The sequence below is a fragment of the Bos grunniens genome, chromosome 10 (assembly GCF_055505025.1).
Source record: "Bos grunniens cultivar Pamir isolate PY7600 chromosome 10, Bosgru_T2T1.0, whole genome shotgun sequence".
Taxonomy (NCBI): domain Eukaryota; kingdom Metazoa; phylum Chordata; class Mammalia; order Artiodactyla; family Bovidae; genus Bos; species Bos grunniens.
In genome coordinates, this window is record NC_141174.1 from 42,677,056 (window position 1) to 42,701,381 (window position 24,326).

Below are 24,326 nucleotides of genomic sequence, written 5' to 3' on the forward strand. Positions count from 1 at the left end.
TCCCCTCTATTTCCCATGAAGTGATGGGACCAGATGCCATGATCTTCATTTTCTGAATGTTGAGCTTTAAGCCAACTTTTTCACTCTCCACTTTCACTTTCATCAAGAGGCTTTTTAGTTCCTCTTCACTTTCTGCCATAAGGGTGGTGTCATCTGCATATCTGAGGTTATTGATATTTCTCCCAGCAATCTCGATTCCAGGTTGTGCTTCTTCCAGCCCAGCGTTTCTCATGATGCACTCTGCATGTAAGTTATAAGAAGGAAGAAATCTATAGGTAATAATACTGTTAACATTATAGTAAAGTCTTAAGGTAGCACCTTGAATTCTTGCTCTATTAAGCAATGAAGAGATGAATCCAAATTCATTTATGATATCAACAGTAGAAGCACAAGCTGGCATTAATAGGTTTTGGTAATAAACACCAAAAATGATTAAATTCAGTGGTAATTTTCTATCAAATTAGCAAATCATATGACCTGGGATTCATAAATGTATAGTATCTTAGAATTAAAATGGAAGTTAGATATCACCTAGGTTAAACTTCTCTAATTTAGTGATTTTACTACTGTCCAGAAAGCTTAAGTGAATTATTTAAGGTCATACACAGTTAAGTATGACTGATGCTGATGCTCAAATACTTTGGCCACCTGATGCGAAGAACTGACTCATTGGAAAAGACCCTGATGCTAGGAAAGATTGAAGGCAAGAGGAGAAGAGGACAACAGAGGATGAGATGGCTAGATGGCATCCCTGACTTGATGGACAAGAGTTTGAGCAAACTCCGGGAGCTGGTGATGGACAGGGAAGCCTGGCATGCTGCAGTCCATTGGGTTGCAAAAAGTTGGACACAATTGAGCGACTGAACTGATACACAGTTAAGTAACTGAAAGCCAGACTAGAATCCAGGTCTTCTAACTTCCAATACAGCTCTCATGACTCTGTAATAAGTTTATGGATGGAGATAGTAACAGAAACAATAATGATAATGTTAATAGCTAAAAATTCTGGATCATTTACATAATGGGAAGTGGTTCTAAGATTTAGGGTTGTATGAGAATTAAATGAGATTATATATAAAGTTGGCATGTTTCAGCTACACAACCTACAATCATGTATGAAGAAATATCTAGACAGAAAGTTTCAGAACATGTCTTTGACTAATACAATTCAGTGTAATGTACACATCAAATATACTTTCACAGGAGACTGAGTAGCAAAATAGTATGGTAAATTTTTATACATGTTTTTTATGCTTGAAAAGAAAAGTTATCCTACAGCTGATGGGTATTCAAGTTACTGATATGCTCATTAGATCTAGCTATTTAACACATGTTAAATCATTCTTGCATTCCAGGAATAAAGCTCATTGGTCAGGCTGTATAACCCTTTTAATATACTGCTGAATTTAGTTTCCTAGTATTTTGTTGAAGGCTTTTGTATCAATATCCATCAAAGAGGATATTGATCTGTACTTTTTTTTTTTTTTTTTGGTAGTATCTTTAGCTTTGGTATCACGGCAATACTGGTCTCATAAAATGAGCTAGGAGAATTCCCTCTTCAATTTTTTAGAAGAGTTTGAGAAGGAATGGTTTTAATTCTTCTTTAAATATTGGCAGAATTCATCAGTGAAGTCATTTGGTCCAGGACTTTCTTTGTTTGGAGGTTTCTGATTACTGATTTAATCTCCCTACTAGTTATAGATCTATTTAGATTGTCTATTTCTTCATTAGTCAGTCTTGGAAAATTATATATCTCTAGGAATTTGTCCATTTTATACAGGCTATCCAATTTGTTATTATATGTTTATTCACAGTCCTCTTAATCCTTCTTATTTCTTTGCTGATAGTAAAGTTCCTACTTTTATTTGACTTTGAGTCCTCTTACTCTTGCTGCTGCTGTTGCTAAGTCGCTTCAGTTGTGTCTGACTCTGCAACCCTATGGACAGCAGCCCACCAGGCTCCTCTGTCCACAGGATTCTCTAGGCAAGAATCCTGTAGTGGGTTGCCATTTCCTTCTCTCTTACTCTTGCTAGAGGTGTGTCAATTTTATTGATCTCAAGGAATAACTTTCGAATTTGTTGCTTTTCTCTACTATTTTTCAATTCTCTGTCACTCTAATCTATTCATTCCCTCCTTCTATTAGCTAAGGGTTCAGTTTGTCCTTCTTTTTCTAGTTTCTTACTAGGTAAATTTAGGTTGTTGATATATTGTTTATTGATTTGTTTAAAACTACAAATTTCTCTTTTAGCACTGCTTTTGTTTTTCCCTGCAAGTTTTGTATGTTCTGTTTTTGTTTTCATTTGTCTCAAGCTATTTTCTAATTTCCCCCGTGATTTGTTCTTTGAGTTATTGGTTGTTTGGGAACTCTTATACATTAATGGCAACTCACTCTAGTAATCTTGCCTGGAAAACCCCATTTCTAGAGGAGCCTGGTGGGTTACAGTCCATGGGATTGCAAAAGTGTCGGACATGACTGAATGACTAAGAAACGACAACAACTGGTCTTTATTATTTCCTTTCTTCTGCATACTTCGGGTTTTCATTTCTTTGTCTAGTTTCCTACACTAGAAGCTGGGGTCATGGTTTTTGAGAACGTTCTGTATTTCAAATATAGGCATCTTAATGCTTTAAATTTCTAAATACTGCTTGAGGTATATCTCACAAATTTAATCTACGTTTTCATTTTCAATAAGCTCAAAATACTTTTCAATTTCCCTATTGATTTCTGGTTTGACTCATAGTTCCTGAGAAGTATGTTAGTTTCCAAATATTTGAGGATTTTCCAGATAGCTTTCTGTTATCCATTTACACTATAATTCCATTTTGGTCTAAAAATATGACTTGATTCTTTTAATTTTATTAGAATGTTTTCCTAGCCCAGAATATAGTTGGTAAAGATTTAATATGTACATGAGAAAAATGTGTATTCTACTGTCATTAACAGGAATGCTTAATACATATCAATTAGATACATAAAGTTGGTTAACAAAGTATTGCTCAAATAATCTACCTCATTCTATATCATTAACTGATTTTTGTACATTCTACCAATTACTGAGACTGAGGTGCTGAAATATCTAACTATATTTATAGATTTGTCTTTCTCCTTTAAGTATTTTTAATTAAATGTTTCAAAGCATTTTAATTAGGTATATAAATATTTCACTGTTATGTCATAATGATGAACTGACTACTTTGTGTTTATGTTAGTCACTCAGTCGTGTCCAACTCCTTGCAACCCCATAGACTGTAGCCTGCCAGGTTCCTCCGTCCATGGAATTCCCCAGGCAAGAATACTGGAATGCCCTTCTCCAGGGGATCTTCTGGACTCAGGGATTGAACCTGGGTTTCCTGCATTGCAGGCAGATTCTTTACTATCTGAGCCACCAGGGAAGCCCTCATTATACAGTTACTCTTCCCTCATAACATTCTTTGCTTTCCGATTTACTCTGTATGATGAGTTGAAAAAAGTTGTTATTTTTGTGGGTTACATATGGCTTATCTTTGATATTTTATGGGTAGAAGTGATACACTTTCCAGGCTTCTGAATCATTTTGAGAGCCAAAGTCCCATGGACAATTTTGAAACCTTTAAGGGTATATCATTACTGGAATTCTTCTAGTCAAACATCATCAGGGAAACTTTTATCATTAGCCTATACATTAGCCAGGAATTTTTGGAACACTGTATTTTCACTATGAATATAATAATAAACATAATAATGATAGATGTATCCATTGAACACTGTACCCTATATACCATTTAAGCAACTTCTATATAAACAAACAACTTTAAATGCATTTCCTAACTCCCAATAAACAGAAACAATAGGTAATTCTTAAAGTTTTTATGAAAGAAGTAACTATTTAGTTACATCATTTACTAATGGATAAACTTGTTTTGGGGGCTTCCCTGGTGGCTCAGGTGGTAAAGAATCTGCCTGCAGTGTGGAAGACCTGGGTTTGATCCCTGGGTTGGGAAGATCTGGAGAAGGGAATGACTATCCATTCCAGCATTCTTGCCTGGAGAATTCCATGGACAGAGGAGTCTGGCAGGCTACAGTCCATGGGGTCACAAAGAGTTGGACCTGACTGACTGATAAATACTTTCAAACTTGTTTCTGAAAGCCAGATCTTAATTCTATTGCACTGAATCCATATTACACTTATATAGTATTTCACAGGTTACTAGGGCTCTTACTTATGTTACTTTTAGGGCAAAAGAGAGAGTTTTTTTAAATCTGTTTTTGTTTGTTTTGAAGACGAGATTATTGAAGCTCAGAGCAATTTTTTGACTAACCCAAAGTTTTACCCTCAGTTCAATTCAGTTCAGTCACTCAGTAGTGTCCGACTCTTTGCAACCCCATGGACTGCAGCACGCCAGGCCTCCCCGTCCATCACCAACTCCCGGAGTTTATCCAAACTCATGTCCATTGAGTCGGTGATGCCATCCAACCGTCTCATCCTCTGTCCTCCCCTTCTCCTCCTGCCTTCAATCTTTCCCAGCATCAGGGTCTTTTCAAATGAGTCAGTTCTTCACATCAGGTGGCCCAAGTATTGAAATGTCACCCTAACTACTGGGAAAACCAGATTTAAAATTTTAACTTCTTGGAGTGAGTTCAATTCAGCTCAGTTCGGTCACTCAGTTGTGTCTGACTCTTTGTGACCCCATGAACTGCAGCACACCAGGCTTTCCTGTGCATCACCAATTCCCGGAGTTTACTCAAACTCAAGTCCATTGAGTTGGTGATGCCATCCAACCATCTTATCCTCTGTTGTCCCCTTCTCTTCCCGCCTTAAATCATTCCCAGCATCGGGGGCTTTTCAAATGAGTCAGTTCTTTGCATCAGGTGGCTAAAGTACTGGAGTTTCAGCTGCAGTATCAGTCCTTCCAATGAATATTCAGGACTGATTTCCTTTAGGATTGACTGGTTGGATCTCCTTGCAGTCCAAGGGACTCTCAAGAGTCTTCTCCAACACCACAGTTCAAAAACATCAATTCTTTGGTGCTCAGCTTTCTTTATAGTCCATCCAACTCTCACATCCATACATGACTACTGGAAAAACCATAGCTTTGACTAGATGGACCTTTGTTGGCAAAGTAGTGTCTGCTTTTTAATATGCTGTCTAGGTTGGGCATAACTTTTCTTCCAAGGAATAAGCATCTTTTTTTCATGGCTGCAGTCACCACCTGCAGTGATTTTGGAGCCCCCCAAAATAAAGTCTATCACTGTTTCCTGGATTCAAGCCTAGCACTTTTTCTACCAGATCAATTTACCACTAAGTCACGGGTAATAAAAGAAATTTGCTTTTATATTGGTCACCTAACAATTACTGAAATAAGTTTCAGAGTCAGCATACTGAATCATGCTATATTCTGGAGTATGATTATATATTATTTCATATTGTGCTGTTGGTAAACTGTACTAGTGGCTCGGGGGGAGGTTATTCTAGTTATAAAGTCAGTACTATTTATCATTTATCAGTTCAGTTCAGTTCAGTTGCTCAGTTGTGTCTGACTCTTTGCGACCCCATGAACCACAGCACACCTATAAGGTGGACCTAAAAATAGACAGAATGTATGTGTTTTGTATTCACCTGAAAATGTAGCACAGCTTGAAATATGAGCTTACCTAACAGTACAAATATTCCCACACAATGCTGGTAAAAATGTATGAGCACTCACCACATTTATTTGATGTATTTAGGAACCCAAGAGGCCATGCTATTAATCTAGCTCACTGGCTTCATATATTTAACAAAAGAACCCTCTTAGAAATAAAATCATAGGTGAAATGTAATCAACAGAACAGATGAAACAGGCGCTGTTCTGGTTAAATCATGGAAATGTTGCTTCAATATGACTTGGATACCCTTTCAGTTCCCTTGGAACAGTAGCAGAACACTCACTCAGATCAATCATATAATGTTCCTCAAAATACATCAAAGATCTTAATGATATTGGAAATGTTATTAAATTGTAAGATTTTAAAATAATTACTATAATTTCAGGAAGCCAGCAGTTAGAGAGAATAGTTTGCTTAAAGACAAAATGACTTCTAATTCCTTGTTATTCCACAGATACCCCCATAAATGTAGTGGGTTGTTAACACTTTTGTGTCAGATCTGTTTGTTCCAAATAATGTAGCTTGACAAAGCAGTTACTAGAAACATTGCTAGATTATGTTTCCTTCAAAAACTTGTCATATATATAATCCTAACAGATTTAAGTGGGAAAGTAATGCTTTCTCTCTGTTATCATGGAAAAATATAAATTTGGAATCCAGATCTGGAAAAAGAAATTTAAGGTAATGAAAGTCTCGTTTTATGTTTCCCTACATAATTACCTTTGTAGAACTGATACACCACTTCCTATTTCTCATTCAACTCCTAACGATATCAGAAATACAGGACAGATACTCTTACCTTGAATTACATTAATTATTCTAACACATGTGAAGTGATGATGAAGTGAAAGTCGCTCAGCGGTTGTCTGACTCTTTGTGATCTCATGGACTATACGGTCCATGGAATTCTCTAGGCCAGCATATTGGAGTGGGTAGCCTTTCCCTTCTCCAGGGCATCTTCTCATCCCAGGGATCAAACCAGGTCTCCGCATTGCTGGTGGATTCTTTAACAGTTGAGCCACAAGGAACATGATGCTCTATTCAAATAGTTTTATGAAAAACCAATAGAACTCATTCCTTCGTTGTATGAAAGAATCCATAAGCAGTTTTCCTTGGGCAATTTGAGCTGGGGAGGTGAAGAACTGAGCCTAATATCAGACTTCCCCGATGGGGCAGCACACCTTCCTAATGCTTGGGCCGTGGTCCCCAGCATTACTCTGCTTTTCATTCTTCTAGATCCAGAGGCCACACAGCAGCCATTGGTATTCACCACTTTCTCCAGGCTCCTGTATTCTCTGATGTAAGACTCGCATACTGCTTATTTCCATTCTTTTACTGCTTCCCAGATACCCATGTCTTTCTCTTTTTAATCCTAAGCAGAGTTTTCATCTTTCTGAATCAAGAGAGGACCCTCTCTGCATCTGATATATTGTGTTTTCTAAATGAAACCTCTTTCAATGTCACTGATTTGCAGTGGATTTTCTCTTTAGTGTTCATCAGTGCATTATACTACTGAGTAAAGCTACAACTTTATTATTTACTACAGTGTTTAACTACTCTTTTTCTGACTAATATAGACTCCGGATCTTTGAAATCCACATTAAGGTTTTAACTCCTCTAAAAGAACTCTAGATTTCAAACATGACTTCTAATATATGCAGAATACTAAAAAAACAAGCTTTGTGATAGGATCAGAAGAACATTAAAAAAACACCAGTGTTACCATTAATGAAAAATTATGCTGCAAACTTTTTAAAAAGAAGTTTAAAAAAAACATTTTACCTTAAATTTATGGAGAAACCACCACCAAAAGCAATCATGCAAAAGAGCAAGAGAAGCTTCTGAGAGAAAATGAGTCCTCCAGATTTTAAAAACTTTTCCCTATGGAAAAAAGATATATATGATCAAATTAATATGTATTATAAGACACATTAATATAAATAGGCTTTATAAAGAGTATGTATTTAATAGTTATAGACTACCACTGCTCAACAGAAATTTAATGTGAGTCATCTATATATTAAGCTTTCTAGTAGACATTTTAACAAAGTACAAATGTGAAGTTTTAGTGACATTTAACCAAATATATTTAAAATATTAGTATTATGATAAATTTTATAAAATTATTAATGAAATATTTTACATTCCTTTGGGTACTAGGTCCTTGAAATATAGTATATATTTTATATTTACAGCACATCTCAATTTTGAACACTGTATTTTCTTCAAAAATACTAGATTATAATTAGATTTTATAAAATATATGGTTATTATTTTTTAACTCTAAATTTTTTCAGTAATTGAATTAAATAATTTTAAATTTATATATAATTAAAGTACATAAATTTTAAAATTCAGCTAATCACAGGCATAGAAAATAAACTTAAGGTTATCAAAAGGGAAAGTAGTGGAGAGGGATAAATCTTAAGTTTGGGATTAACAGATACACACTACTATATATAAAATAGATAAGTAAGAAGGTCCCACTGTATAACATACGAAACTATATTCACTACCTTGTAATAACCTATAGTGGAAATACCTTGTAATAACCTATAATGGAAAAAAAACTTAAAAACTGTATATATATAATATATATAGTATAACTGAATCATGTTGCTGTACCCCAGAAACCAACACAACACTGTTAAACTATTTTTCAATAAAAAAATACAACAGGCATATTTCATATGCTCAGTAATCACATTTGGTTAGCAGTCATTGAAATGGCAGTGTAGGCTAGACCAGGACTAGCAAAAATCCAGGACACATGCTACAGTTTCCCTTTTATGATAAAGATTGCTGCTGCTGCGTCACTTTAGTCGTGTCCGACTCTATGCGACCCCATAGACGGCAGCCCACTAGGCTTCTCTGTCCCTGGGATTCTCCAGGCAAGAACACTGGAGTGGGTTGCCATTTCCTTCTCCATTGCATGAAAGTGAAAAGTGAAAGTGAAGTCGCTCAGTCGTGTCCGACTCCTAGCGACCCCATGGACTGCAGCCTACCAGGCTCCTCCGTCCATGGGGTTTTCTAGGCAAAAGTACTGGAGTGGGGTGCCATTGCCTTCTCCGATGATAAAGACAGATATCAACAATCATGGGATTCTAACCCATTGGGCCCCATCATAAGTCTAGAGCCTAACTAAACATAGTATTCTTTCTTAGCAATTCATCAAAACGGGCACATGAAGTTAATTTACCATGACTACTAGAGACTAAATCTTGGTTTAAAAAAGTACATTCAGTGGATCATTTTATCTTATTCACTAAAAGTTTTTAAATGGCAGATCTAGTACAGTTCAAGATTTATTTCAATGAAATCCATAGGTAGGAACTTCTCTTCCTCAAGTACAAGTCTACAAAAAGGATATTGTACAAACTTTTATGTGTGCTCAGTCAGTTCAGTCCTGTCCGACTCTGTGGCCCAATAGACTGTAGCTGGCCAGGCTCCTCTGTCCATGGGATTTCCCAGGCAAGAAGACTGGAGTGGGTTGCCATGTCCTTCTCCAGGGGATCGTCCTCATCAAGGGACTGAACCTGCATCTCCTGTACTGGTAGGAGGTTTCTTTACCCCTGAGTCAGCAGGGAAACCTGCAAACTTTTATACCAAGGAGATTTTCTTTTTATCATGCATTCTGTAGGGGCACTTCTTTTTCAGAGGCCACTTTATAGAATACATTGGTAAGAGCTTCAACTTATTTAGTACTCCTTAATTACAAAAAACATAAAGAAAAAAGTAGAAAGTTAAAATACAAGAGAAAAATCTGAATTTTTGTTGAAATACTTTCTAAATTTCAAGCAAGCATGCTTTTTAGTGTAAACTAATTACATGATTGCTTCTGTTCTAAGCTTTGGTTGTGCTTAGTGACACTAACTTTCAGCAAAATTCCAAATTCTTTAAATTATTATCAGTATTTAGTCAAAACAACAAAAACTAGAAATCAGCCAAAAAATTCCAAACCCAGCTTAAAAAGTTAAATGGTACTTTCTTCCATTAACCTTTACCTTTTGTGACACTTTGATTCATATAAATGTAAACATACCTTGAAGCCTATACATTATCTGACTTGGAACTTTTTCTCCTATTACTGATTCTTTTAATAGGTTGGATAAAACTACTTCTAATGTCCTCTAAGACATTTTGTGTATATCTGTATGTTTGTGGCTCAGCTTTCTCATAATATAGGCCTCTTTTCACCCAATTCAATAAAATTTTTACTGAGCATCATCTGTAGTCAAGGTTCTGTTCTGGATGGTACAGGGTATAATTTACACTTTATCAAGAAACTTAATCTACGACTGTATGTGCAAGAATGTTATTTGGACAGGGTAACGTGAATCCAGTCAATTTCATGGATTGCCTTGCCTTCAAGCATGTAACAGTAACCCTTTAACACTCTCTTTCCAAGCTTTAGATTCATAAAGTTCACTCTTGGGAAGTTACAATAAGCATTTCTATGAAATAACATTCCTTCTGATTTTCCTACACCTATTTTTTCTTCACTTTAATTTCATCATCTATTTGAATGCCATTGCACTGCACATGTGTAGCAGGCCAACTACCTTCTCATAGTTCACAGGGTTCTCACAGCAAGAATACTGGTGGGGTTTCTCATTACCTCCTCTAGGGGACCGTGTTCTCTCAGAACCTTTGACTGTGTGGAACTGGAGCCTATTATACAGAGTGAAGTAAGCCAGAAAGAAAAACACCAATACAGTATACTAATGCATATATATGGAATTTAGAAAGATGGTAACAATAACCCTGTATACGAGACAGCAAAAGAGACACTGATGCATAGAACAGTCTTTTGGACTCTGTGGGAGAGGGAGAGGGTGGGATGATTTGGGAGAATGGCATTGAAATATGTATAATATCATATATGAAACGAGTCGCCAGTCCAGGTTCGATGCATGATACTGGATGCTTGGGGCTGGTGCACTGGGATGACCCAGAGGGATGGTATGGGGAGGGAGGAGGGAGGAGGGTTCAGGATGGGGAACACATGTATACCTGTGGTGGATTCATTTCAATATATGGCAAAACCAATACAATATTGTAAAGTTAAAAAAAAAAAAACTATGGAAAATTCTTAAAGAGGGGAATACCAGACCATCTTACCTGTCTCCTGAAAAACCTGTATGCAACTCAAGAAGCAACAGTTAGACCCACATATAGAACAACTCACAGGTTCAAACTTGGGAAAGGAGAACAAGGCTGTATATTGTCACCCTATTTAACTTATATGCAGGTATATCTTGCAAAATGCCAGGCTGGATGAATCACAAGCTGGAATCAAGACTGCCAGGAGATATATCAAGAACCTCAGATATACAGATGGTACCGCCCTAATGGCAGAAAGTAAAGAGGAACTAAAGAACCTCTTGATGGGGTGAAAGAGGAGAGTGGAAAAGCTGGTTTAAAAGTCAACATTCAAAAAAATAAGATCATGGGATCCAGTCCCATCACTTCATGACAAATAGAAGGGGAAAAAGTGGAAGCAGTGACAGATTTTCTTGGGGTCCAAAAATCACTTCAGACAGTGAATGCAGCCATGAAATTAAAAGACACTTGCTCTTTGGAAGAAAAGCTATGACAAACATAAGAGTATTAAAAAGCAAAGACATAACTTTGCTTACAAAGGTCCATATATAGTCAAAGCTATGGTTTTTCCAGTAGTCACACACAGATGTGAGATCTGGACTATAAAGAAGGCTGAGTGCTAAAGAACTGATGCTTTCAAATCGTGGAGATGGAAAATATTCTTGAGGGTCCTTTGGACAACAAGGAGATCAAACTAGTCAATCCTAAAGGAAATCAACTCTGAATGTTCATTAGAGGGACTGTTGCTGAACACTTTGGCCACCTCATGCAAAGAGCCAATTCACTGGAAAAGACTTATGTTGGCAAAGATTGAAGGCAAAAGGAGAATGGAGTGTCAGAGGATGAGATGGTTAGGTAGCATCATCAACTCGAAGGACATGAATTTGAGCAAACTCCGGGAGACGGTGCAGGACAGGGAAGCTTGGCATGCTGCAGTCCATAGGGTTGCAAAGAGTCGAGGTCACAGCAATTAAACGATGACAAAAGGCCCATTAAAATTCTTTTTTCAAATCAGGTAGGTGTATTAACAAATAGAACACTGGTTATTTATGTTTAGATACACCATTGTTTGTTGTTATTGATAATTGCTAAGTCATGTCCGGCTCTCTGTGACCCCATGGACTGTAGCCTGCCAGGCTTCTCTGTCCTTGGCATTCTCCAGGCAAGAATACTGGAGTGGATTGCCACTTCCTACTCCAGGGATCTTCCCAATCAGGGATCGTACCCGCATCTCCTACATTGGCAGGTGGATTCTTTACCACCAGGGACACACTGTTGGTACATAAACTCAAAATATCCTAAACCTAGCTGCTTGTCATATCCTGTGTACTTCTTACCCCAACCCCCTATCTGCGTACACTCCTCCCTTTCCCACTTCTTTCAAAAATGCTGGCATCCTCCAAGTATACAAAATACTCCTCACAGCTGTACTTCTATGTCTTGTTTATGTGACCGACTTGTGATCTATGTTAGATGTACATGCATCCATGGTTAAAATATAGTCTCATTTTAGAATACAAAATGCTAAAATTAAAGATTATAGAATGTCTAGAACATTCCTAAGATTATTTTAACAATAATTTATATTAATTTCTTTATAATAAAACCTTTTCCCTGAGGAAACTTTGGAAAATAGTCAGACAATGTAACAAACTTGCTCATGATCCAGGCATAATCATACCACCTATAGTTTTTCTCTTAAAAAATGAAATCAGGTGATTGTATCATGAGGGCAAACTAAGTCTTCCCTCTCATCAATATCCCATAAAATATAAAAGAGAATTGAGAAGCATCTGTATTAGTATAGAAAATAAGAAAAGGTGTAATTACTAAATCATTTTAGGTGGAGTTTTCAATGGAGTTCTGTGGTTCCCTAATGGAGGGGCAAACAGAAGGCCCAAATCAGGTTAATCAGATTATTTCTTGGAATATTTTTTCTTGAGGATGAAACACTAAAAAACACTCTTCATCTTGAAGAGTGAGGAATGGGCAGAGAATAATGGCTGACACTGATTTATCCAAGTTTAATGGTTGACTGTGCTCCTTCTGATCATCTATAGGGGACTATAGTAGGAGAGAAGATTGATTTTGTGTTGAGAAATAAAGAGCCACAGGAAGGCAGGAAGAGGGTCTGTGTGCATGCATGGTAAGTCGCTTCAGTTATGTCCAACTCTTTGTGACCCCATGGACTATAGCTGGCCAGGCTCCTCTATCCATAGGATTCTCCAGGCAAAAATACTGGAGTAGGTTGCCATGCCCACCTTTAGGGGATCTTCACAACCCAGGAATTGAACCCCAAGTCTCTCACCTCTCCTGCATTGGCAGGTGGGTTCTTTACCACAAGCACTGCCTGGGAAGCTCCCAGCAGAGGGTCTACTAAGAGCCAAGTCCATCTCAGAGTCTGCCTGGAGGTACAAGGAGCGTTGTCCAAGTCCCCAGTAAACAGAAACCTTTTTAGTTGATCACTTAATATTTAAATGAGAGGGAAATCAATACCAAAAACCACTCAAACCTCATCCTATACCTGGCATTCAATGGCCACTGATCTATTTACCTTCCTGTGTGCAGTTTTTCAATAAACTGGCTATTGATATTTCTGTAGAGATGTTTCTTAAAAATTCCTCAGAAACTTGAAGGTTCAAAAGGTGGGGCTGTGGGGAAGGGTTCTCCTAAATTATCCTGACATCAAAATGAGCAGGCTAACATATCCTGAGCTGATAGAGCGGGGAGAGGGGGAAACACCTGTTATAGTCATGTGCCAAATCAATGCACACTAGCAACCTCAGACTCCTGAGGCAGTAACACAGAATCAAATATATTCTCTTTTGGTTATCAAGGTGTTAAAAATATCACTGGTCTTTCCTGCTAGACTTAATGCCAGAAAGAATTGAATCTTGCTTAATACCTAATCTGTCATAGCTTTAAATAAAGGCCTAATTCATGAAATCATATCCTCCAAATGTATCATACAATAGAAATAAAATAATATTTACATACATCAAAGTTATGGGCCTTTAAAATAAAAAGATAAATTCGTTCAGCATTCAGATGTCTAGGTAGCTGAGTAAGCTCATTTGTTCTAAATCCTGGGAAGTCACAACCCTAGAAAGAAGAAAAATCACAGAACAGGAATTACTTAATTCTTTTCATATAACTACAGAAGACAGGTAAAAATTCTACTAGCATTCACTAGCAATTATATTACAAACTTTTACTAAAAATAAGTAAATATATTTTATCCCACCTAAGAAAAATCTTCAAATATCCAACAGTCCATTCTGAAGGAGATCAGCCCTGGGATTTCTTTGGAAGGAATGATGCTAAAGCTGAAACTCCAGTACTTTGGCCACCTCGTGCGAAGAGTTGACTCCTTGGAAAAGACTCTAATGCTGGGAGGGATTGGGGGCAGGAGGAGAAGGGGACGACAGAGGATGAGATGGCTGGATGGCATCACTGACTCAATGGACGTGAGTCTGGGTGAACTCCGGGAGTTGGTGATGGACAGGGAGGCCTGGCCTGCTGCGATTCATGGGGTCGCAAAGAGTCGGACACGACTGAGCGACTGAACTGAACTGAACTAAACTGATGATATTAAGAGCCCTGGCATATTCATATGTCAAAAATTTAAAAGTAAAAGCAATTATTTCAGAACTAATTTTAACTTAAATTACAACAAATTTTAGACAGGCTACACATAAAGAAATTGATGAGTCAGAAAAAGAGCTTCTGTATTTTTTCCAACTCTCTCTTCTGGGGCCATTATCTATATTTATTGCTGTATTACTTTAAACATTCTTTTAGTTCCACATAATATTTTTGATATATAATCTCATAAAACAGAAATTTTAAATACCTCTATATCCTTCTTTGTTTCCATTTCATCTGAAAGCTGGAAAAAATTAAAAATAAAATCTTTAAAATTCTAAATTTAAGAATTTTTAGACTTTGTAACTCTACTAAGTATGTGTGTGTGTGTGTGTGTGTATGTGTCTTACTGAGACAGAGAATGCTGTTGCTATATAAGATGCTGAGAATACAAAAATATTCCTTGCCCTCAAGTTAGTCTGGGGGTAAGAAGGGAGTCAGCTACATATACAAAACACAAAGACATAAGAGCTATAACAGAAATACATACCAACTACTTATTGCAGTTTGATTTTTCTGGGAAACAGACTGTGAGGTGGAAAACCAATTTAGTGTTCAGAATGTTTATGGGGATTGATTATCTACGGAAGGCAAGAGGAGACGGAAGACGGAAAAGTCAGCTATGAGGCGAGTCCCTCAGCCCTGACCCTGAACAGAGCTCTAAAACTGAAAGGATCCATAGCAGTTGTTCTGAACTGGGTTGAAACAGTCAGGTCTTTCCGTTTCCAACTTGTGAGTGTGAGTCCTGGGCGGTAGTGTGAGTGAGTGACTCCTAGATGATAGTTTCCTTGGGAGAGGAGGATCTGTCTGTGAGAGGAATCCCTGAAGGAGCTGACAGCTGAAGGATGTCCACTAACAACACTTTTAGCAGCTGGGGCAACAGGTCCTTCCTTGAAGGGGAATCTGGGTGGCACATCTTCATGCCCATGACACCACTTTACACAGAGAACAGGAACCCTTCTGTTTAGATTAGTTTGGGTGTTCTAGACATGCTAATATATTGTTTATTAACTACCTTGCAGGCAAATTTATACACATTACACACATACATATATCATTTAAGAGATGACATAGGAAACCAATTAGAAAGGATGATGATATACTGCCATATGAAAGAGGATCACGTTATTGCCATTTAAAGTATTGGTAAATGGATAAAAAAGAGAAGGAAAGTGAGATCAGTTATAAGAAATAAAGCTGTATGCTTGAGAGCTACAGACATAATTGGTCAATAAATTGGGATTTTAAAAGATGTTAATCTTGAAGTCCTGGTTTTAGTCTCCAGAAAACAAAGAAACACTGGAAGTTTTCAAAGAGCAGAGTAATAGTAACACAAAACTAGTTCTTATAACACAATCTGAAAAATATACCACAAAAATATAAATAATACATTTTAAAATCCTGATGAAATCCAATAAGATATATTTAACAAAATTATCATTAAAAGTTTTGCTACTGCAATTCATTTAAAAGGTCATTTTAAGAGATCCTGAAAAACATTTGATAAAATTCATTAGAATTTTTGAAATCCTTTTGAAAATACAAAATTTACAATGACTAACGTATCTAGTTATATTGGCTTAAAACTCAACACTCAGAAAACTAAGATCATGGCATTCGGTCCCATCACTTCATGGTGAATAGATGGGGAAACAGTGGAAATAGTGACAGGCTTTATTTTGGGGGGCTCCAAAATCACTGCAGATGGTGACTGCTGCCATGAAATTACAAGATGCTTGCTCATTAGAAGAAAAGTTATGACTAACCTAGGCAGCTTATTAAAAAGCAGAGACATTACGTGGCCAACAAAGGTCAGTCTAGTCAAAGCTATGGATTTTCCAGTAGTCATGTATGGATGTGAGAGTTGGACTATAAAGAAAGCTAAGTGCTGAAGAATTGATGCTTTTGAATTGTGGTGTTGGAGAAGACTCTTGAGAGTCCCTTGGACTGCAAGGAGAGTCAACCAGTCCATCCTAAAGGAGATCAGTCCTGAATATTCATTGGAAGGACTGATGCTAAAGGTGAAACTCCAGTACTTCAGTCACCTGATGCAAAGAACTGAGTCATTTGAAAAGACCCTGATGCTGGGCAAGATTTAAGGCTGGAGGAGAAGGGGACGACAGAGGATGAGATGGTTGGATGGCATCACCGACTCAATGGACATGAGTTTGAGTAAACTCCAGGAGTTGGTGATGGACAGGGAAGCCTGGTGTGCTGCAGTGCATGGAGTCACAAAGAGTCAGACACTACTGAGTGACTGAACTGAACTGTACCTCCTTTCTAGAAAACAATTTGGCAACATGTATCAAAACACTTAGATTTTCACATTTTCCCCATGTATTAATAGTTTCACTTCTGAAATTTATCATGAAATAATCATGCATAATCACAAATTTTAGCTCTAAATATATTCCTAGCAGCTTTGTAAATAATAATGAAATTTAACCAAACATCCAGCAAGAGGGCTATTACATTAGTTTATTTTTTAAATGATGTAGAAACCCTTTGACATTTGGCAATGGTAAAAATTCCATAAAACATTGAATATGTTTAAAAGTTAGTTTAATTTGAATTTTAAATGTTTTTAAATAAAAAGACAAATGAAAATGACAATAGTGAGATATGTTATTTATCTATAAATGATAAAATAAGAATGCTTATCCTGTTTAGTGCTTAAGGCTTAATTTTCTATAATGACTACCTTAGTCATAATCAGGAAAAATAACATACCAAGTAATTTGAAATTCAAAAAACATTTGAGGAGGTGAATGGATGAATGGCCGCATTTCAAGTTTTTCTAGCTTTAATTTTAGAATGTATTTTTGAAAAAGATGAAGTTTCTCAAAGAAAGCTATTATAATTCTAATCAAAATCTCAGAGATTCTTTTAAAAAAGTTAACAAAGTAATTCTATAGGCAATAAAAACTGTTATTTTTTCCTAAAGGAAAAAGACATTTGGGACATATACCCCTAAGTATAAGACATTATAAAGTTTTAAATAACCAGAGGATAAAATAAGTCTTCAAATAAATTGCAGTGATGTGAGAACACCAAAAGTCATACTGAGTGTATAAAGAAGACTATGAGCCCAGCTATTTTAAAAATACAGGGATAGATAGATGATAAAAGACTAAAAGGAAATTTTTAATGTTATCAATGCTTATTTATGAAATTATAGTGACATTTTCTGTGAAATAGTTTTTCAAACAAGATGAAAACAAATACCATACCATTATCTTCTTTTCCTTATGGTACTTCTTCAGAAATGCCTTGTATTGTTTCAGTTTTCCATGAGAAACTTTAAAAAATGAGAGTTTACACATGTAAATACACAAATATCCTTTAAAATTGAAAAGCAGATTATATATAATTATATATATTAAGAAAATTATATATAAAACTATCCAATGATATAAACCAGTTTTTAAATTTTTAAAATTTATTTAATTGAAGGATAATTACAATATTGTGACGGTTTTTGCCATTTATCAACATGAATCAGCCATAGGCACATATGTGTCCCCTTACTCCTGGTCCCCCCTCCCACCTCACCCCATCCCTCCTGGTTGTCACAGAGCATCAGCTTTGGGGTCCCAAACTCCAAGTAAATATTTTGATAAGCATAATGCTAGATACATAATGCTAGTCTGAGTTAAATTATATCTTTTCCTTTTCCTTTTGCTATTTAGAAACGTCACCTTCCAACTAGTCTGTCTTTAGTACTTGCTCCTATATCTACAATTTTACCTTAATCCCTTCTTACTGAACAACCCCAAGTTTTTCAAACAGCTCAGCCACTTACATCTGGTTGTTTCATGGTCACCTTAAACACAATACGGTACAGGACCCTGCAGCATGGCCCAGTGAAAGACTATGGGGGCTCTGAAGTCAGATGATCTAGACTTGAGTCTAAGCTCTGATACTTACATATTGAGGACAATGAGTACATAAAAAGTTGTTTTTTAAAATTATGCACAGGTGCTTTCTCTCTCTTTGTATGTTTATATAGACACAGCTACATATATGTAGCTTGTATAATTAAAATTTTTTTAAATAATTAAAAATTCCATAAGAAAATTCTCACAATAGAGAATTTAGTAACATTGTACTTAGACACACTCAGATTTTGAAAACTCAAGGCCTGAAAATGATATTAAGTAGCTAATTACATCTATTTAGTACACAGAAAATGTAAGTACAACCAATATCATTCTTAAGACATATATGACAAGTTTGCCCATAAGAATAAGAATCACCATTAGTATCTAAAAGTATTCTTAAAGTGTTAAAAATACAACTAGGTAAAGGCTATATAAATACTGAAAAGCAGTAAAAATTATCATTACTTACAGATAAGCTTTTCACTCAGTCTGCAGTTATCCAACCGTGAATGCTAAGTATTTCTCACAAACTTAGCTTATATAGGTGAGGTCTCACTCCTTTTATTTTGGTTATAGGTTTAACTGTTTTAATATCTTGATTCTTTCTGACTTGCTTTTCTCTGGTACCAATATTTGTTAATGCAACTCTGTTTCCCTGATATTCAGTTATCTCTGCTCCAGCTCAAAGTTTAGAACTGTTTTAGGTTTTGTCCCAGCAACACTTTCTTTGAATCCAAATGGTCATGTTCAACTAAAAAGCCATACTGGACCATTTAGAAATGAAGAGGTTTTAAAATAAAATAAATTTATGTTTTTAGATATTTTTACCTTAGGATTTCATTCTTTATGAGAATACACACACAGATAGACACAAACACAACAGACACACATACAACTGACAATTACTTTATGTATATAAAAAATAGATTTACTTGTCCTGGAAATTATTCTGTTCCACTCGAATATTTCAGAAGCATGGTTTTTCAAAAGAATTGAACATTCTGCTAATCTTGACTCCATGGCCATAGCTGCATCATCTACTCGCAGGACATTTCCCCACAGATGTGTATAAATGGAAGTAAATGAACTATCTTCTTTTATTTTCTTCATAGTGTATAACAATTTATCACTATCCCATAAATGGATTTCCTTTGGCCAATGATCCTGCAGAAAATGTGAGACAATACAACTTAAATCATTTTTTGAATGAATTTAAAGAGTTCAAAAATCAATGAACCAAAATTGAAGTTTTATTCTACAGCATGATTTTTATTAAATGTATATTTTTTAATTTGTAAAAAACCATAAACTTTAGAAGTTTCAAATGCTTTACAAAAACCTTTCTTCCTGAATCATTTGAAAGTAAGTTGCTTACTTGACTGATGCCCCCATCATCCTTGAATAGTTGAATATTTATTTCCAAAGAACAAAAACATTCCCCTATATAACCAACTATAACTATCAGAATAAGGAAACTGGCATTGTTACATCATTCCTATATAATTCTCTGAGATTACTCGAGTTCATCAACTAAATCAATAATGCTCTTTATGGTAAAAGGATCTAGTTCAGTATCACACATTGCATTTAAGCATCATATGTCTTTAATCCCCTTTGGTCTACAACAGTTCCTCAGTCTTGACCTCTATGTAATTAAAGCCATGAGTTCATATTGATAAATTTAATTCCAGTTCCAAACATTCTAGTTTTCTCTTTTTCCATATCATAATTACCATCTTCAAGAGTGAAAAATCTAACTGACATTATCTTAAATATATGTACTGATTGCATCAATCTTCTCAGGTAACCAATCTCTCCTATCCACTGCTAGTCTCTTCAGTATATGGATGCCCTTCTCATTCTGCTTAGGCTCTGACTTTTCAAACCAGGCCACAGTTTGTCTCTGCACTTCCCGGAACCACCTCCCCACCCTGGTCACACGTGAATACCATCCTCACCCCGCCGGATTCCGACACCTGTGGGGTCATATGGATACCTTCCCCATGGTGGCAGGGTTCCAAAAGCCTGCTCCGGGGGACCACAGCACATTTCCTTCCTGCCGTGTTCTGACCCCCAAATGGCTTTAGGACTACATTGTTCACGAAGGGAAGGAGAAGAAGGAAAGGGAAGGAAAGGGGAATCACAACATTAATATTTGCAAACCTAAATACAAGATAATATTTTAATTGAGTTGTTGAATACCAAAACAAAGAAAGATAACAGACATAATTAAAGGTTTGTGAGTAAGAAAATGCTTTCTGGAAGAGTAGCAGTTTTCATAGGATGAAACTCTTTTAAGAAGAATGTGGGTAAGATATTCTGGGAATTTAGCTTAAATGGGAATAAATCTGGAGTTGGCAGATAAGAAATTTTAAATTTTGCCTTGGTCTATTCTACTTCCATTTTTCTTCCTTTGAAAGCTTCCTAAATCCACTATACTCTGTAATGGTAACAGGTACCTGAATAATAACCAGAGTTTAATGCTGAAAAACTTCCCCAGCAGGATCTAGGTCCCCCTGCCATTTTGGAAAAAGAGAATTCTAGATGCATCAGTGTTCTCTCACAAATCCTACAAACATATGTCTTAAAACACATAACCACCTGGGGAAGTTTTCCAGCCTTAAAATCTGGATATTATGCGTCAAAAATACAAAGATCTTTGAAAAATAAGATATGATCACAAGATACACTCCCTGGAGACAAACATTGTCAAATTAGAATGACAGCCACTTTTGAAAACATAGTCCTTATGTTAGGGGTCATCCCAATTGTTAGGGAAGTTAGGAAAGTGGCAAGAGGCTAAAATTGGAAGTGAATTTGGGGAAAGTAGGGAGAGGCTAAAATGGAAATGAACTTGAACAGATTTTACAACATGCCTGAAGGTTTATGAAAATACACCTTTATGTCAGACTTGAGATATTACAACTCTTGTTCAAGATATTGAGTTATACTATATAATTATACTATGAATAAAGTATCCTGAAATTCTACCAGCTTGATTAGATTATGTTTTCTCTAAATACAGAGATATATCTGGTTAATCTATAAAGGATAAAATTAAGATGCTTATCTTTTTTAGTGCTTTTCTCTTTAACTTTCTAAAATGACTATCTTAGTTATAACCAGGAAAAAAAAAATCAGTAATTTTGAAATTTAAAAAAATCACATTTTAAGGAGGTTGATAGATGAGTGCTGGCACTTAAAGTCTTTATAGCTCTAACACTATGTGATTTTAGAATGTATTTTTTAAAAGGACTGTTTCTAAAAGTAATTTCAAAAGTCTATTGTAATTCCAATCAAACTCTCAACAATTTCTTTTAAAACTGTCAAAGTAACTCTACAGGCAATCAAAAAGAATTGCTGTATTTTCCTAAAGGAAAAGGATTGATATGTGTACCAGTGGTGAAGGCCCCATAAAACAGGATATTCTACTCACCAAGTTTTGAAGCTTTAAAAATTCTTCAATGTTCTTTGGAGGTTCTTGCATTTTCTAATGAAGTAAAATCAATATTGTTCATTAACATAAATTCAGATTATTTATAGGATGGCTATACTTAATTTATTTAAGTACATTATGATACTGGACTTCAGTTATAATTTTCAGAGCTGTAAGTAAGATATTGTAAACTATTCTCTTTGTAAAGTTCTTGTACTTTGAAAAGGGACAGAGATTAATGTTTAAATTCTGAGTCTGCGAACCAAATTCTATAAAAGGCCTCCTTCTCATACACTTTTCCTAGAGAAAAGCTACATATGAATCCTGCTCAACGTCCTCATTTCTAATTCCATCATGAGTTCCAAGATATTTTGGGCTATCTTGGATGGTGTCTACAATAAATTCAGAGTCAATAATATATAATAACATTCTCCTCTTGCTGATGAAATATTTTAAGAGGCACAAAAGTGACCTGGTGAAAATAAATCTTTGAATGTTTCAATGTAATAAGTTATAATCCCATTTTTGTTAGCTTCTTTGTAAACTGAAAATGTAGTCTTTCACTAGACAGATTAATTTTAATCTAAACATTTTGCTATTCCTTGTTTTGGAGACTGTGTACATATTCTTCCTCTTGCTTAGAAGGATCCCTGTTCCAAACTGTCTCCCTTCAATTCATTCTTGACCTATTTAACTCTTATATCAAACATCAAATTAAAAGTCACTTTTCTAGGAAGTCTTCCTAGGTCCCCCAAAGATCCTTTATGGTAACAACAGCAGATTTGTTTCTCTATGAGGACAGAAAATGTAGTGTAACCACTGCTGAAGAGTCAAAATTTCATGTAGTGGCTGGCCAACGGTTGTAAATTATGCACATAAACTGGCAATGTTCTTAAATTAATGAATAAATGAGTAGATTAATGTCAAAGAAATATGGAGATATTTTTAAAAATAATAAAACCATTTCTAAAGAATGAAAAACCAATGAGAAGGCAAAAATAACAGGACTTCAGAATATCCTAATATAATACCCTAATGCTCTGAAGATGACATGTCTGAAAAGACAATCTTACAGTTTAATTTACTGGAACGTACTTCACATCAATAGATACAGTGACCAAGATTACAAAATCACAAGGCCATGCTTTACAAAATGACTGCACATTTGAGGCTCAATAGAATATTTCATTGTCTTAATACTGTTTAAAATATGTGAAGAATAAATGTATAATGAATAAATGTATAACGAATAATACAATAACAAAATAAAAAGCATATGTGACAGTCATTATAAAAGAGAAGTATACAGAAGCAAAGATGTGTAGAGCTGTCAAGAAATTTTATGAAAAACATGTGGCTTTAGGCCTAGTCAAACTGAGAAAAGAAAAAAATAAGAGATGGTGTGCACACAATACTGAAATACAAAAAAAAATGTTCATGATACAGTATCTTTAGGGATAGTGAGAATAGCAATTTTACTAGAGGAAAGCCATAATTAGTTTTTGAAATGCACAGAATACAAAGGAATATAATTACAACAATTTAAATGGTACCCTTTCTCCCTGCCTTGTAATGGATGTTAAACCACTTCTAGAAGAAAGCACTAAAAATACTCACATTTCAACTAAAGGGAATTAGAAAAATTAGAAATGAAATATGCATAGGAAAATTTCAGTTAATTTCAATATAAAATTCCAGAGTTCTCTAGGGGGAAAGTTAAAAGGAGGTGAGGCATAAATTAAACAGGCTTATGACCTTGGTAGGATGTAGGATACAAAATGCTAATGATTCCATGGTAACAACAAGAAAATCCTGGACCAAATAAAAATCTTACTTTTCTATGGGGTTCGTGAAAAGTGGTGGATGCCACTAAGCAGGACTATATAATGTGTGACAATTTAGAGTCCCTGTGCTCAAAAAATAAGAATTTCAAAATGGCAACATCAGATCATTAAGCCTAGTGTAGGGTCCTTCTGGAGAAGGCAACAGCACCCCACTCCAGTACTCTTGCCTGGAAAATCTCATGGGCGGAGGAGCCTGGTGGGCTGTAGACCATGGGGTCGCTAAGAGTCAGACATGACTGAGTGACTTCCCTTTCACTTTTCACTTTCCTGCATTGGTGAAGGAAATGGCAACCCACTCCAGTGTTCTTGCCTGGAGAATCCCAGGGACGGGGGAGCCTGGTGGGCTTCTGTCTATGGGGTCGCACAGAGTCGGACACGACTGAAGCGACTTAGTAGCAGCAGCAGCAGGGTCCTTCTTATCAGTAGATGCATGCAACTGCACAGCTTGCAAGCCCATGAAGCTGCCCTCCTGGGAAACCCTGGTGACACCAAATCCAGAAAGAAACATCTCCTTTATAAGTATAAAGCTGTGGCAGTTCCCTTACCTGACCGTGAGTTCTGTGTGGCAACTGAGGGAAAAGTTGGCCTGCCATGGGGAATAACTTTGAAGAGATGAAGAGAAATCAGCTGGGCTTCAAGTGTCTGCATGAGCTGGGGAACAGACTGGAGTCTGAAAGATACCCAAATGAAAACATATGAACGACTCAACCAAATAGTCCCTTCCCAGGTGCCCACACCTTGCTTCTGAATTTTGTTAAGAAAGCAGCAGTAGAGGAGGGGCTGGAAAGATA

General features: G+C 36.1%; 1 protein-coding gene across 18 annotated transcripts in view; it reads right to left on the reverse strand.

Moving 5' to 3' along the window:
• The window catches only part of FAM227B (family with sequence similarity 227 member B), a 212,654-nt gene that overhangs the window by 176,891 nt on the left and 11,437 nt on the right, over nt 1-24,326 (reverse strand). For 12 of the 18 annotated variants that reach the window (XM_086320840.1, XM_086320830.1, XM_086320826.1 and 9 more), the window contains exons 2-8: nt 24,081-24,205; nt 21,692-21,745; nt 19,188-19,419; nt 17,605-17,672; nt 14,583-14,618; nt 13,727-13,831; nt 7,409-7,507 (exon numbers count right to left, since the gene is read on the reverse strand). In XM_086320840.1, coding sequence (XP_086176966.1) covers nt 7,409-7,507; nt 13,727-13,831; nt 14,583-14,618; nt 17,605-17,672; nt 19,188-19,419; nt 21,692-21,745; nt 24,081-24,128 — 642 coding nt within the window. In that variant the 5' untranslated portion in view covers nt 24,129-24,205. The remainder of the gene's footprint in view (nt 1-7,408; nt 7,508-13,726; nt 13,832-14,582; nt 14,619-17,604; nt 17,673-19,187; nt 19,420-21,691; nt 21,746-24,080; nt 24,206-24,326) is intronic. The other 6 variants (XM_086320833.1, XM_086320829.1, XM_086320839.1 and 3 more) reach the window with 3 other exon arrangements.